Source organism: Oncorhynchus gorbuscha, unplaced genomic scaffold, assembly GCF_021184085.1.
Source record: "Oncorhynchus gorbuscha isolate QuinsamMale2020 ecotype Even-year unplaced genomic scaffold, OgorEven_v1.0 Un_scaffold_2730, whole genome shotgun sequence".
Taxonomy (NCBI): domain Eukaryota; kingdom Metazoa; phylum Chordata; class Actinopteri; order Salmoniformes; family Salmonidae; genus Oncorhynchus; species Oncorhynchus gorbuscha.
The window spans coordinates 1-15,000 of record NW_025747162.1 but is presented as its reverse complement, the minus strand read 5'-3'; the positions used below and the strand labels follow the sequence as shown (position 1 = coordinate 15,000).

Here is a 15,000-nt window from a genome sequence, read left to right as displayed (position 1 = left end):
TTACAGATACAACCTGACTGACTGGAGGAGACTAGACATGACCACAGTCCTTTACAGATACAACCTGACTGACTGGAGGAGACTAGACATGACCACAGTCCTTTACAGTTACAACCTGACTGGAGGAGACTAGACATGACCACAGTCCTTTACAGATACAACCTGACTGACTGGAGGAGACTAGACATGACCACAGTCCTTTACAGATACAACCTGACTGACTGGAGGAGACTAGACATGACCACAGTCCTTTACAGATACAACCTGACTGGAGGAGACTAGACATGACCACAGTCCTTTACAGATACAACCTGACTGACTGGAGGAGACTAGACATGACCACAGTCCTTTACAGATACAACCTGACTGACTGGAGGAGACTAGACATGACCACAGTCCTTTACAGATACAACCTGACTGGAGGAGACTAGACATGACCACAGTCCTTTACAGATACAACCTGACTGACTGGAGGAGACTAGACATGACCACAGTCCTTTACAGATACAACCTGACTGACTGGAGGTGACTAGACATGACCACAGTCCTTTACAGATACAACCTGACTGACTGGAGGAGACTAGACATGACCACAGTCCTTTACAGATACAACCTGACTGACTGGAGGAGACTAGACATGACCACAGTCCTTTACAGATACAACCTGACTGACTGGAGGAGACTAGACATGACCACAGTCCTTTACAGATACAACCTGACTGGAGGAGACTAGACATGACCACAGTCCTTTACAGATACAACCTGACTGGAGGAGACTAGACATGACCACAGTCCTTTACAGATACAACCTGACTGACTGGAGGAGACTAGACATGACCACAGTCCTTTACAGATACAACCTGACTGACTGGAGGAGACTAGACATGACCACAGTCCTTTACAGATACAACCTGACTGACTGGAGGAGACTAGACATGACCACAGTCCTTTACAGATACAACCTGACTGGAGGAGACTAGACATGACCACAGTCCTTTACAGATACAACCTGACTGACTGGAGGAGACTAGACATGACCACAGTCCTTTACAGATACAACCTGACTGGAGGAGACTAGACATGACCACAGTCCTTTACAGATACAACCTGACTGACTGGAGGAGACTAGACATGACCACAGTCCTTTACAGATACAACCTGACTGGAGGAGACTAGACATGACCACAGTCCTTTACAGATACAACCTGACTGACTGGAGGAGACTAGACATGACCACAGTCCTTTACAGATACAACCTGACTGGAGGAGACTAGACATGACCACAGTCCTTTACAGATACAACCTGACTGGAGGAGACTAGACATGACCACAGTCCTTTACAGATAAAACCTGACTGGAGGAGACTAGACATGACCACAGTCCTTTACAGATACAACCTGACTGGAGGAGACTAGACATGACCACAGTCCTTTACAGATACAACCTGACTGACTGGAGGAGACTAGACATGACCACAGTCCTTTACAGATACAACCTGACTGACTGGAGGAGACTAGACATGACCACAGTCCTTTACAGATACAACCTGACTGGAGGAGACTAGACATGACCACAGTCCTTTACAGATACAACCTGACTGACTAGAGGAGACTAGACATGACCACAGTCCTTTACAGATACAACCTGACTGACTGGAGGAGACTAGACATGACCACAGTCCTTTACAGATACAACCTGACTGACTGGAGGAGACTAGACATGACCACAGTCCTTTACAGATACAACCTGACTGGAGGAGACTAGACATGACCACAGTCCTTTACAGATACAACCTGACTGACTGGAGGAGACTAGACATGACCACAGTCCTTTACAGATACAACCTGACTGACTGGAGGAGACTAGACATGACCACAGTCCTTTACAGATACAACCTGACTGACTGGAGGAGACTAGACATGACCACAGTCCTTTACAGATACAACCTGACTGACTGGAGGAGACTAGACATGACCACAGTCCTTTACAGATACAACCTGACTGACTGGAGGAGACTAGACATGACCACAGTCCTTTACAGATACAACCTGACTGACTGGAGGAGACTAGACATGACCACAGTCCTTTACAGATACAACCTGACTGACTGGAGGAGACTAGACATGACCACAGTCCTTTACAGTTACAACCTGACTGACTGGAGGAGACTAGACATGACCACAGTCCTTTACAGATACAACCTGACTGGAGGAGACTAGACATGACCACAGTCCTTTACAGATACAACCTGACTGGAGGAGACTAGACATGACCACAGTCCTTTACAGATACAACCTGACTGGAGGAGACTAGACATGACCACAGTCCTTTACAGATACAACCTGACTGACTGGAGGAGACTAGACATGACCACAGTCCTTTACAGATACAACCTGACTGACTGGAGGAGACTAGACATGACCACAGTCCTTTACAGATACAACCTGACTGACTGGAGGAGACTAGACATGACCACAGTCCTTTACAGATACAACCTGACTGACTGGAGGAGACTAGACATGACCACAGTCCTTTACAGATACAACCTGACTGACTGGAGGAGACTAGACATGACCACAGTCCTTTACAGATACAACCTGACTGACTGGAGGAGACTAGACATGACCACAGTCCTTTACAGATACAACCTGACTGACTGGAGGAGACTAGACATGACCACAGTCCTTTACAGATACAACCTGACTGACTGGAGGAGACTAGACATGACCACAGTCCTTTACAGATACAACCTGACTGACTGGAGGAGACTAGACATGACCACAGTCCTTTACAGATACAACCTGACTGACTGGAGGAGACTAGACATGACCACAGTCCTTTACAGATACAACCTGACTGACTGGAGGAGACTAGACATGACCACAGTCCTTTACAGATACAACCTGACTGGGAGGAGACTAGGACCACAGTCCTTTAGATACAACCTGACTGGAGGAGACTAGACATGACCACAGTCCTTTACAGATACAACCTGACTGACTGGAGGAGACTAGACATGACCACAGTCCTTTACAGATACAACCTGACTGGAGGAGACTAGACATGACCACAGTCCTTTACAGATACAACCTGACTGACTGGAGGAGACTAGACATGACCACAGTCCTTTACAGATACAACCTGACTGACTGGAGGAGACTAGACATGACCACAGTCCTTTACAGATACAACCTGACTGACTGGAGGAGACTAGACATGACCACAGTCCTTTACAGATACAACCTGACTGGAGGAGACTAGACATGACCACAGTCCTTTACAGATACAACCTGACTGACTGGAGGAGACTAGACATGACCACAGTCCTTTACAGATACAACCTGACTGGAGGAGACTAGACATGACCACAGTCCTTTACAGATACAACCTGACTGACTGGAGGAGACTAGACATGACCACAGTCCTTTACAGATACAACCTGACTGGAGGAGACTAGACATGACCACAGTCCTTTACAGATACAACCTGACTGACTGGAGGAGACTAGACATGACCACAGTCCTTTACAGATACAACCTGACTGACTGGAGGAGACTAGACATGACCACAGTCCTTTACAGATACAACCTGACTGACTGGAGAGACTAGACATGACCACAGTCCTTTACAGATACAACCTGACTGGAGGAGACTAGACATGACCACAGTCCTTTACAGATACAACCTGACTGACTGGAGGAGACTAGACATGACCACAGTCCTTTACAGATACAACCTGACTGACTGGAGGAGACTAGACATGACCACAGTCCTTTACAGATACAACCTGACTGACTGGAGGAGACTAGACATGACCACAGTCCTTTACAGATACAACCTGACTGGAGGAGACTAGACATGACCACAGTCCTTTACAGATACAACCTGACTGACTGGAGGAGACTAGACATGACCACAGTCCTTTACAGATACAACCTGACTGACTGGTCCTTTACAGAGACTGGAGAGACTAGACACAGACCTTTACAGATCCCTGACTGACTGGAGGAGACTAGACATGACCACAGTCCTTTACAGATACAACCTGACTGACTGGAGGAGACTAGACATGACCACAGTCCTTTACAGATACAACCTGACTGACTGGAGGAGACTAGACATGACCACAGTCCTTTACAGATACAACCTGACTGACTGAGGAGACTAGACATGACCACAGTCCTTTACAGATACAACCTGACTGACTGGAGGAGACTAGACATGACCACAGTCCTTTACAGATACAACCTGACTGGAGGAGACTAGACATGACCACAGTCCTTTACAGATACAACCTGACTGACTGGAGGAGACTAGACATGACCACAGTCCTTTACAGATACAACCTGACTGGGAGGAGACTAGACATGACCACAGTCCTTTACAGATACAACCTGACTGACTGGAGGAGACTAGACATGACCACAGTCCTTTACAGATACAACCTGACTGACTGGAGGAGAGACTAGACATGACCACAGTCCTTTACAGATACAACCTGACTGACTGGAGGAGACTAGACATGACCACAGTCCTTTACAGATACAACCTGACTGACTGGAGGAGACTAGACATGACCACAGTCCTTTACAGATACAACCTGACTGGAGGAGACTAGACATGACCACAGTCCTTTACAGATACAACCTGACTGGGAGGAGACTAGACATGACCACAGTCCTTTACAGATACAACCTGACTGACTGGAGGAGACTAGACATGACCACAGTCCTTTACAGATACAACCTGACTGACTGGAGGAGACTAGACATGACCACAGTCCTTTACAGATACAACCTGACTGACTGGAGAGACTAGACATGACCACAGTCCTTTACAGATACAACCTGACTGACTGAGGAGACTAGACATGACCACAGTCCTTTACAGATACAACCTGACTGACTGGAGGAGACTAGACATGACCACAGTCCTTTACAGATACAACCTGACTGACTGGAGGAGACTAGACATGACCACAGTCCTTTACAGATACAACCTGACTGACTGGAGGAGACTAGACATGACCACAGTCCTTTACAGATACAACCTGACTGACTGGAGGAGACTAGACATGACCACAGTCCTTTACAGATACAACCTGACTGACTGGAGGAGACTAGACATGACCACAGTCCTTTACAGATACAACCTGACTGACTGGAGGAGACTAGACATGACCACAGTCCTTTACAGATACAACCTGACTGACTGGAGGAGACTAGACATGACCACAGTCCTTTACAGATACAACCTGACTGACTGGAGGAGACTAGACATGACCACAGTCCTTTACAGATACAACCTGACTGGAGGAGACTAGACATGACCACAGTCCTTTACAGATACAACCTGACTGACTGGAGGAGACTAGACATGACCACAGTCCTTTACAGATACAACCTGACTGACTGAGGAGACTAGACATGACCACAGTCCTTTACAGATACAACCTGACTGGGAGGAGACTAGACATGACCACAGTCCTTTACAGATACAACCTGACTGACTGGAGGAGACTAGACATGACCACAGTCCTTTACAGATACAACCTGACTGACTGGAGGAGACTAGACATGACCACAGTCCTTTACAGATACAACCTGACTGGAGGAGACTAGACATGACCACAGTCCTTTACAGATACAACCTGACTGACTGGAGGAGACTAGACATGACCACAGTCCACAGTCAACTTGACAGATACAACCAACCTGACTGGAGGAGACTAGACATGACCACAGTCCTTTACAGATACAACCTGACTGGAGGAGACTAGACATGACCACAGTCCTTTACAGATACAACCTGACTGACTGGAGGAGACTAGACATGACCACAGTCCTTTACAGATACAACCTGACTGACTGGAGGAGACTAGACATGACCACAGTCCTTTACAGATACAACCTGACTGACTGGAGGAGACTAGACATGACCACAGTCCTTTACAGATACAACCTGACTGGAGGAGACTAGACATGACCACAGTCCTTTACAGATACAACCTGACTGGAGGAGACTAGACATGACCACAGTCCTTTACAGATACAACCTGACTGACTGGAGGAGACTAGACATGACCACAGTCCTTTACAGATACAACCTGACTGACTGGAGGAGACTAGACATGACCACAGTCCTTTACAGATACAACCTGACTGACTGGAGGAGACTAGACATGACCACAGTCCTTTACAGATACAACCTGACTGACTGGAGGAGACTAGACATGACCACAGTCCTTTACAGATACAACCTGACTGACTGGAGGAGACTAGACATGACCACAGTCCTTTACAGATACAACCTGACTGGAGGAGACTAGACATGACCACAGTCCTTTACAGATACAACCTGACTGGAGGAGACTAGACATGACCACAGTCCTTTACAGATACAACCTGACTGGAGGAGACTAGACATGACCACAGTCCTTTACAGATACAACCTGACTGGAGGAGACTAGACATGACCACAGTCCTTTACAGATACAACCTGACTGACTGGAGGAGACTAGACATGACCACAGTCCTTTACAGATACAACTGACTGGAGGAGACTAGACATGACCACAGTCCTTTACAGATACAACCTGACTGACTGGAGGAGACTAGACATGACCACAGTCCTTTACAGATACAACCTGACTGACTGGAGGAGACTAGACATGACCACAGTCCTTTACAGATACAACCTGACTGACTGGAGGAGACTAGACATGACCACAGTCCTTTACAGATACAACCTGACTGGAGGAGACTAGACATGACCACAGTCCTTTACAGATACAACCTGACTGGAGGAGACTAGACATGACCACAGTCCTTTACAGATACAACCTGACTGGAGGAGACTAGACATGACCACAGTCCTTTACAGATACAACCTGACTGGAGGAGACTAGACATGACCACAGTCCTTTACAGATACAACCTGACTGGAGGAGACTAGACATGACCACAGTCCTTTACAGATACAACCTGACTGGAGGAGACTAGACATGACCACAGTCCTTTACAGATACAACCTGACTGACTGGAGGAGACTAGACATGACCACAGTCCTTTACAGATACAACCTGACTGACTGGAGGAGACTAGACATGACCACAGTCCTTTACAGATACAACCTGACTGGAGGAGACTAGACATGACCACAGTCCTTTACAGATACAACCTGACTGGACTGGAGGAGACTAGACATGACCACAGTCCTTTACAGATACAACCTGACTGACTGGAGGAGACTAGACATGACCACAGTCCTTTACAGATACAACCTGACTGGACTGGAGGAGACTAGACATGACCACAGTCCTTTACAGATACAACCTGACTGGAGGAGACTAGACATGACCACAGTCCTTTACAGATACAACCTGACTGGAGGAGACTAGACATGACCACAGTCCTTTACAGATACAACCTGACTGGAGGAGACTAGACATGACCACAGTCCTTTACAGATACAACCTGACTGGAGGAGACTAGACATGACCACAGTCCTTTACAGATACAACCTGACTGACTGGAGGAGACTAGACATGACCACAGTCCTTTACAGATACAACCTGACTGACTGGAGGAGACTAGACATGACCACAGTCCTTTACAGATACAACCTGACTGACTGGAGGAGACTAGACATGACCACAGTCCTTTACAGATACAACCTGACTGACTGGAGGAGACTAGACATGACCACAGTCCTTTACAGATACAACCTGACTGACTGGAGGAGACTAGACATGACCACAGTCCTTTACAGATACAACCTGACTGGAGGAGACTAGACATGACCACAGTCCTTTACAGATACAACCTGACTGGAGGAGACTAGACATGACCACAGTCCTTTACAGATACAACCTGACTGGAGGAGACTAGACATGACCACAGTCCTTTACAGATACAACCTGACTGACTGGAGGAGACTAGACATGACCACAGTCCTTTACAGATACAACCTGACTGACTGGAGGAGACTAGACATGACCACAGTCCTTTACAGATACAACCTGACTGACTGGAGAGACTAGACATGACCACAGTCCTTTACAGATACAACCTGACTGACTGGAGGAGACTAGACATGACCACAGTCCTTTACAGATACAACCTGACTGGGAGGAGACTAGACATGACCACAGTCCTTTACAGATACAACCTGACTGGAGGAGACTAGACATGACCACAGTCCTTTACAGATACAACCTGACTGACTGGAGGAGACTAGACATGACCACAGTCCTTTACAGATACAACCTGACTGACTGGAGGAGACTAGACATGACCACAGTCCTTTACAGATACAACCTGACTGACTGGAGGAGACTAGACATGACCACAGTCCTTTACAGATACAACCTGACTGACTGGAGGAGACTAGACATGACCACAGTCCTTTACAGATACAACCTGACTGGAGGAGACTAGACATGACCACAGTCCTTTACAGATACAACCTGACTGGAGGAGACTAGACATGACCACAGTCCTTTACAGATACAACCTGACTGGAGGAGACTAGACATGACCACAGTCCTTTACAGATACAACCTGACTGACTGGAGGAGACTAGACATGACCACAGTCCTTTACAGATACAACCTGACTGACTGGAGGAGACTAGACATGACCACAGTCCTTTACAGATACAACCTGACTGACTGGAGGAGACTAGACATGACCACAGTCCTTTACAGATACAACCTGACTGGGAGGAGACTAGACATGACCACAGTCCTTTACAGATACAACCTGACTGACTGGAGGAGACTAGACATGACCACAGTCCTTTACAGATACAACCTGACTGGAGGAGACTAGACATGACCACAGTCCTTTACAGATACAACCTGACTGACTGGAGAGACTAGACATGACCACAGTCCTTTACAGATACAACCTGACTGACTGGAGGAGACTAGACATGACCACAGTCCTTTACAGATACAACCTGACTGACTGGAGGAGACTAGACATGACCACAGTCCTTTACAGATACAACCTGACTGACTGGAGGAGACTAGACATGACCACAGTCCTTTACAGATACAACCTGACTGACTGGAGGAGACTAGACATGACCACAGTCCTTTACAGATACAACCTGACTGGAGGAGACTAGACATGACCACAGTCCTTTACAGATACAACCTGACTGACTGAGGAGACTGACTGGAGACATGACCACAGTCCTTTACAGATACAACCTGACTGACTGGAGGAGACTAGACATGACCACAGTCCTTTACAGATACAACCTGACTGACTGGAGGAGACTAGACATGACCACAGTCCTTTACAGATACAACCTGACTGACTGGAGGAGACTAGACATGACCACAGTCCTTTACAGATACAACCTGACTGACTGGAGGAGACTAGACATGACCACAGTCCTTTACAGATACAACCTGACTGGAGGAGACTAGACATGACCACAGTCCTTTACAGATACAACCTGACTGACTGGAGGAGACTAGACATGACCACAGTCCTTTACAGATACAACCTGACTGGAGGAGACTAGACATGACCACAGTCCTTTACAGATACAACCTGACTGGAGGAGACTAGACATGACCACAGTCCTTTACAGATACAACCTGACTGACTGGAGGAGACTAGACATGACCACAGTCCTTTACAGATACAACCTGACTGACTGGAGGAGACTAGACATGACCACAGTCCTTTACAACCTGACTGACTGGAGGAGACTAGACATGACCACAGTGACTGACTGGAGGAGACTAGACATGACCACAGTCCTTTACAGATACAACCTGACTGACTGGAGACTAGACATGACCACAGTCCTTTACAGATACAACCTGACTGACTGGAGGAGACTAGACATGACCACAGTCCTTTACAGATACAACCTGACTGACTGGAGGAGACTAGACATGACCACAGTCCTTTACAGATACAACCTGACTGACTGGAGGAGACTAGACATGATACAACACTGACTGGAGGAGACTAGACATGACCACAGTCCTTACAGATACAACCTGACTGACTGGAGGAGACTAGACATGACCACAGTCCTTTACAGATACAACCTGACTGGAGGAGACTAGACATGACCACAGTCCTTTACAGATACAACCTGACTGACTGGAGGAGACTAGACATGACCACAGTCCTTTACAGATACAACCTGACTGACTGGAGGAGACTAGACATGACCACAGTCCTTTACAGATACAACCTGACTGGAGGAGACTAGACATGACCACAGTCCTTTACAGATACAACCTGACTGGAGGAGACTAGACATGACCACAGTCCTTTACAGATACAACCTGACTGGAGGAGACTAGACATGACCACAGTCCTTTACAGATACAACCTGACTGACTGGAGGAGACTAGACATGACCACAGTCCTTTACAGATACAACCTGACTGGAGGAGACTAGACATGACCACAGTCCTTTACAGATACAACCTGACAACCTGACTGGAGGAGACTAGACATGACCACAGTCCTTTACAGATACAACCTGACTGACTGGAGGAAACTAGACATGACTACTTTATGTCTCTAATCTGATAGTGGTAGTAGTGGTGGTAGATGTCTAGTCTCCTTTATGACTCTAATCTGGTCGTGGTAGATGTCTAGTCTCCATTATGGATCTAATCTGGTAGTGGTTGATGTCTCCTCTCCCTTATGGCTCTAATCGGATGGTGGTAGATGTCTAGTCTCCTTTATGGCAATAATCTGATAGTGGTAGTGGGGTGGTAGATGTCTAGTCTCCTTTATGGCTCTAATCTGGTAGTGGTAGTGGGGTGGTAGATGTCTAGTCTCCTTTATGGCTCTAATCTGGTAGTGGTAGTGGGGTGGTAGATGTCTAGTCTCCTTTATGGCTCTAATCTGATAGTGGTAGTGGGGTGGTAGATGTCTAGTCTCCATTATGGCTCTAATCTGATAGTGGTAGTGGGGTGGTAGATGTCTAGTCTCCTTTATGGCTCTAATCTGATAGTGGTAGTAGTGGTGGTAGATGTCTAGTCTCCTTTATGGCTCTAATCTGATAGTGGTAGTCTAGTTTGTTAATACCTCATCCCTTACACATAGGGTTAAGACCACACCCCTAACACATAAGGTTAAGACCTCATCCCTAACACATACAGTTAATATATCAGCCCTAACACATAGGTTAAGACCTCATCCCTAACACATATGGTTAAGACCTCATCCCTAACACATACGGTCAAGACCTCATCCCTAACACATAGGGTTAAGACCTCATCCCTATCACATAGGGTTAAGACCTCATCCCTAACACATAGGGTTAAGACCTCATCCCTAACACATAGGGTGAAGACCTCATCCCTAACACATAGGGTGAAGACCTCATCCTAACACATAGGGTTAAGACCTCATCCCTAACACATAGGGTTAAGACCTCATCCTTAACACATAGGGTTAAGACCTCATCCCTAACACATACGGTCAAGACCTCATCCCTAACACATATGGTCAAGACCTCATCCCTAACACATAGGGTTAATATATCATCCCTATCACATAGGGTTAAGACCTCATCCTAACACATAGGGTTAAGACCTCATCCCTAACACACATAGGGTTAAGACCTCATCCTTAACACATAGGGTTAAGACCTCATCCCTAACACATACGGTCAAGACCTCATCCCTAACACATAGGGTTAAGACGTTCATCCCTTCGTCCCACTGTTAAGAGGAGCCGTAGCCTATAGCACTTCTCCATCCTGCTACCAGAGTCACAGTCACTTGAGCAGTTAATTAGCTAGATGTAATTGTTGTCTCTGTCCAGAAAGGATATTTTTCCTGCTTAGTCATTTAATGGGACTTTAAGTCCACAGTACTCATTATGTTCTGAAGCGGGACATTATTCCCACGCTTTAATCAATAAGGCCAGCGTCCCAAATGGCGCCTATTCCCTATATATATATATATAGTGCACTACATTTAACCAGAGCATCGGGTGCTATATAGGACATAGTTAATGTCTTTACCACAGGAGGCTGGTGGCACCTTAATTGGGGAGGACGGGCTCGTGCTAATGGCTGTTAAATGAGTGAAATTGTAGCGAACATGTTATCAATGTGTTTTCAATGCCATTTCCGTTCACGTCGTTCCAGCCATTATTATGAGCTGTCCTCCCCTCAGCAGCCTCCTCTGGTCTTTACAACGAGGAGAGGAATGGGATTATGTCACTATGGCTGGTTCCCAGAAACTCTTACTGGTTGAAATGCAGACACATTATTTTCTGAGATGTCCTTGTGTGCGTATGTGCTCTAGTGTGTGAATGTGTGGTCTCCAGGTGTGCAGCCATAATGTGAGCACGTGTTTCCTTGTGTCTAATGTCTGTCTCTAGGATGGTCTCCATAATGTGTGTGGTCTCTAGGATGGTCTCCATAATGTGTGTTGTCTCTAGGATGGTTTAATGTGTGTGGTCCATAATGTATGTGGTCTCTAGGATGGTCTCCATAATGTGTGTGGTCTCTAGGACAGTCTCTATAATTTGTGTAGTCTCTAGGATGGTCTTCATAATGTTAGTGGTCTCTAGGCCGGTCTCCATAATGTGTGTGGTCTCTATGGTCTCTTTAATGTGTGTGGTCTCTAGGATGGTCTCCATAATGTTTGTGGTCTCTAGGAAGGTCTCCCTAATGAGTGTGGTCTCTAGGAAGGACTCCATAATGTGTGTGGTCTCTAGGATGGTCTCCATAATGTGTGTGGTCTCTAGGACAGTCTCTATAATGTGTGTGGTCTCTAGGATGGTCTCCATAATGTGTGTGGTCTCTAGGATGGTCTCCATAATGTGTGTGGTCTCTAGGATGGTCTCCATAATGTGTGTGGTCTCTAGTATGGTCTCCATAATTTGTGTTGTCTCCAGGTGTGCAGCCATAATGTGAGCACGTGTTTCCTTGTGTCTGTCGTCTCTAGGATGGTCTCCATAATGTGTGTTGTCTCTAGGATGGTCTCCATAATGTGTGTTGTCTCTAGGATGGTCTCCATAATGTGTGTGGTCTCTAGGAAGGTCTCTATAATGTGTGTGGTCTCTAGGATGGTCTCCATAATGTGTGTTGTCTCTCTAGGATGGTCTCCATCTCTAGGATGGTCTCATAATGTGTGTTGTCTCTAGGATGGTCTCCATAATGTGTGTGGTCTCTAGGATGGTCTCCATAATGTGTATGGTCTCTAGGATGGTCTCTGTAATGTGTGGGTCTCAGTCCATCTGTGTCTCTAGGAAGGTCTATAATGTGTGTGGTCTCTAGGATGGTCTCCATAATGTGTGTGGTCTCTAGGATGATACAACCCTTTTGTCTCCATAAATGTGTGTGGTCTCTAGGATGGTCTCCATAATGTGTGTGGTCTCTAGGATGGTCCCATAATGTGTGTGGTCTCCATAGTGTGGTCTCCCTATAATGTGTGTTTGTCTCTAGGATGGTCTCCATAATGTGTGTCTCTCTGGGACGGTCTCCATAATGTGTGTGGTCTCTAGGACAGTCTCTGTAATGTGTGTGGTCTCTAGGATGGTCCCCATAATGTGTGTGGTCTCTAGGATGGTCCCCATAATGTGTGTTGTCTCTAGGACAGTCTCCATAATGATACAACCTGTTTTTCCCTCTTTGTCTTCTCCTCTACTCTATAACTCTCTGGCAGGTTTTGATCTGTCTCACTGCGAGGATCCCGGGGTGCCTCAGTTTGGGTTCAAAGTCAGCGACCAGGGGCACTTCGCTGGCAGTGCCATCACGTACGGCTGTGACCAAGGTTATTCCCTGCACGGAAGTGGCATCCTCAAGTGCATGACCCGAGAGAGAAGAGCGTGGGACAACCACCTCCCCTCATGCATAGGTAATCCTTCCTTGTCCCCCTCTTTCTTTCAATCTCTCACCTCTCTCCATCTCTCTCTCTTTCTATCCCATCTCCCTCCCTCCCCTACCTCACTCCCTCCCTCCCTGTCTCTCTCTCCTGTTCTTCTCTCTCTCTCTGTCTCTTTCTTTCTCTTTCTCTCTCTCTCTGTCTCCTCTGTCTTTCTCACACTCTCTCTCTGTCTCTCTCTCTCTCTGTCTGTCTTTCTCACGCTCTCTCTCTCTCTCTCTCTCTCTCTCTCTCTCTCTCTCTCTGTCTCTGTCTCTCTGTCTCTGTCTCTCACGTCTCTCTGTCTCTCTCCTCTTTTCTCTCACGCTCTCTCTCTCTCTGTCTCTCTCTCTCTCTCTGTCTTTCTCTCTCTCTCTCTCCGTCTCTCTGTCTCTCTCTCTCTCTCTCTCTGTCTCTCTGTCTCTCTGTCTGTCTCTGTCTTTCTCACGCTCTCTCTCTCTCTCTGTCTCTCTGTCTTTCTCTGGCAGCCCATCTCTCTCAATCAGACAGTCTTGCTCTCTCTCTCTCTCTCTCTCTCCCTCCCTTTCTCTGGAAAAACGCCCGCATTTAGTATACAGTCAAATAGCTCTCATGTCCACATTGCTGAGCTCAGTGTTAATCTCAGTTGGATTTAGTCCTACATGATTTCCACTTAATTGGACTGTTGGAAAAACGTTCCAGCATTTCATTTAGTTGGAGAAGACAAATAGCTCTCATGTTTTGTTCAGAATAGCCTTGATGCCAGCATCCTTTAGAATGGGGTGATGCCAGTTGGTTCTTTATGTTAAGTGGTCTTGATGCCAGTTGGTTCTTTATGTTAAGTGGTCTTGATGCCAGTTGGTTCTTTATGTTAAGTGGTCTTGAAGCCAGTTGGTTCTTTATGTTAAGTAGCCTTGATGCCTGTTGGTTCTTTATGTTAAGTAGCCTTGATGCCAGCTAGTTCTTTATGTTAAGTAGCCTTGATGCCTGTTGGTTCTTTATGTTAAGTAGCCTTGATGCCAGCTAGTTCTTTATGTTAAGTAGCCTTGATGCCAGTTGGTTCTTTATGTTAAGTGGTCTTGATGCCAGTTGGTTCTTTATGTTAAGTGGTCTTGATGCCAGTTGGTTCTTTATGTTAAGTAGCCTTGATGCCAGTT

At 46.4% G+C, this 15,000-nt stretch overlaps 1 protein-coding gene across 1 annotated transcript in view; it reads left to right on the top strand.

Moving 5' to 3' along the window:
• Window positions 1-13,858, top strand: part of LOC124026397 (CUB and sushi domain-containing protein 3-like) — a gene marked incomplete at its 3' end in the record, with an annotated part of 59,635 nt that extends 45,777 nt beyond the window's left edge. The window contains exon 15 of the mRNA XM_046339426.1: window positions 13,667-13,858. Coding sequence (XP_046195382.1) covers window positions 13,667-13,858 — 192 coding nt within the window. The remainder of the gene's footprint in view (window positions 1-13,666) is intronic.
• Window positions 13,859-15,000: the final 1,142 nt, after the last annotated feature.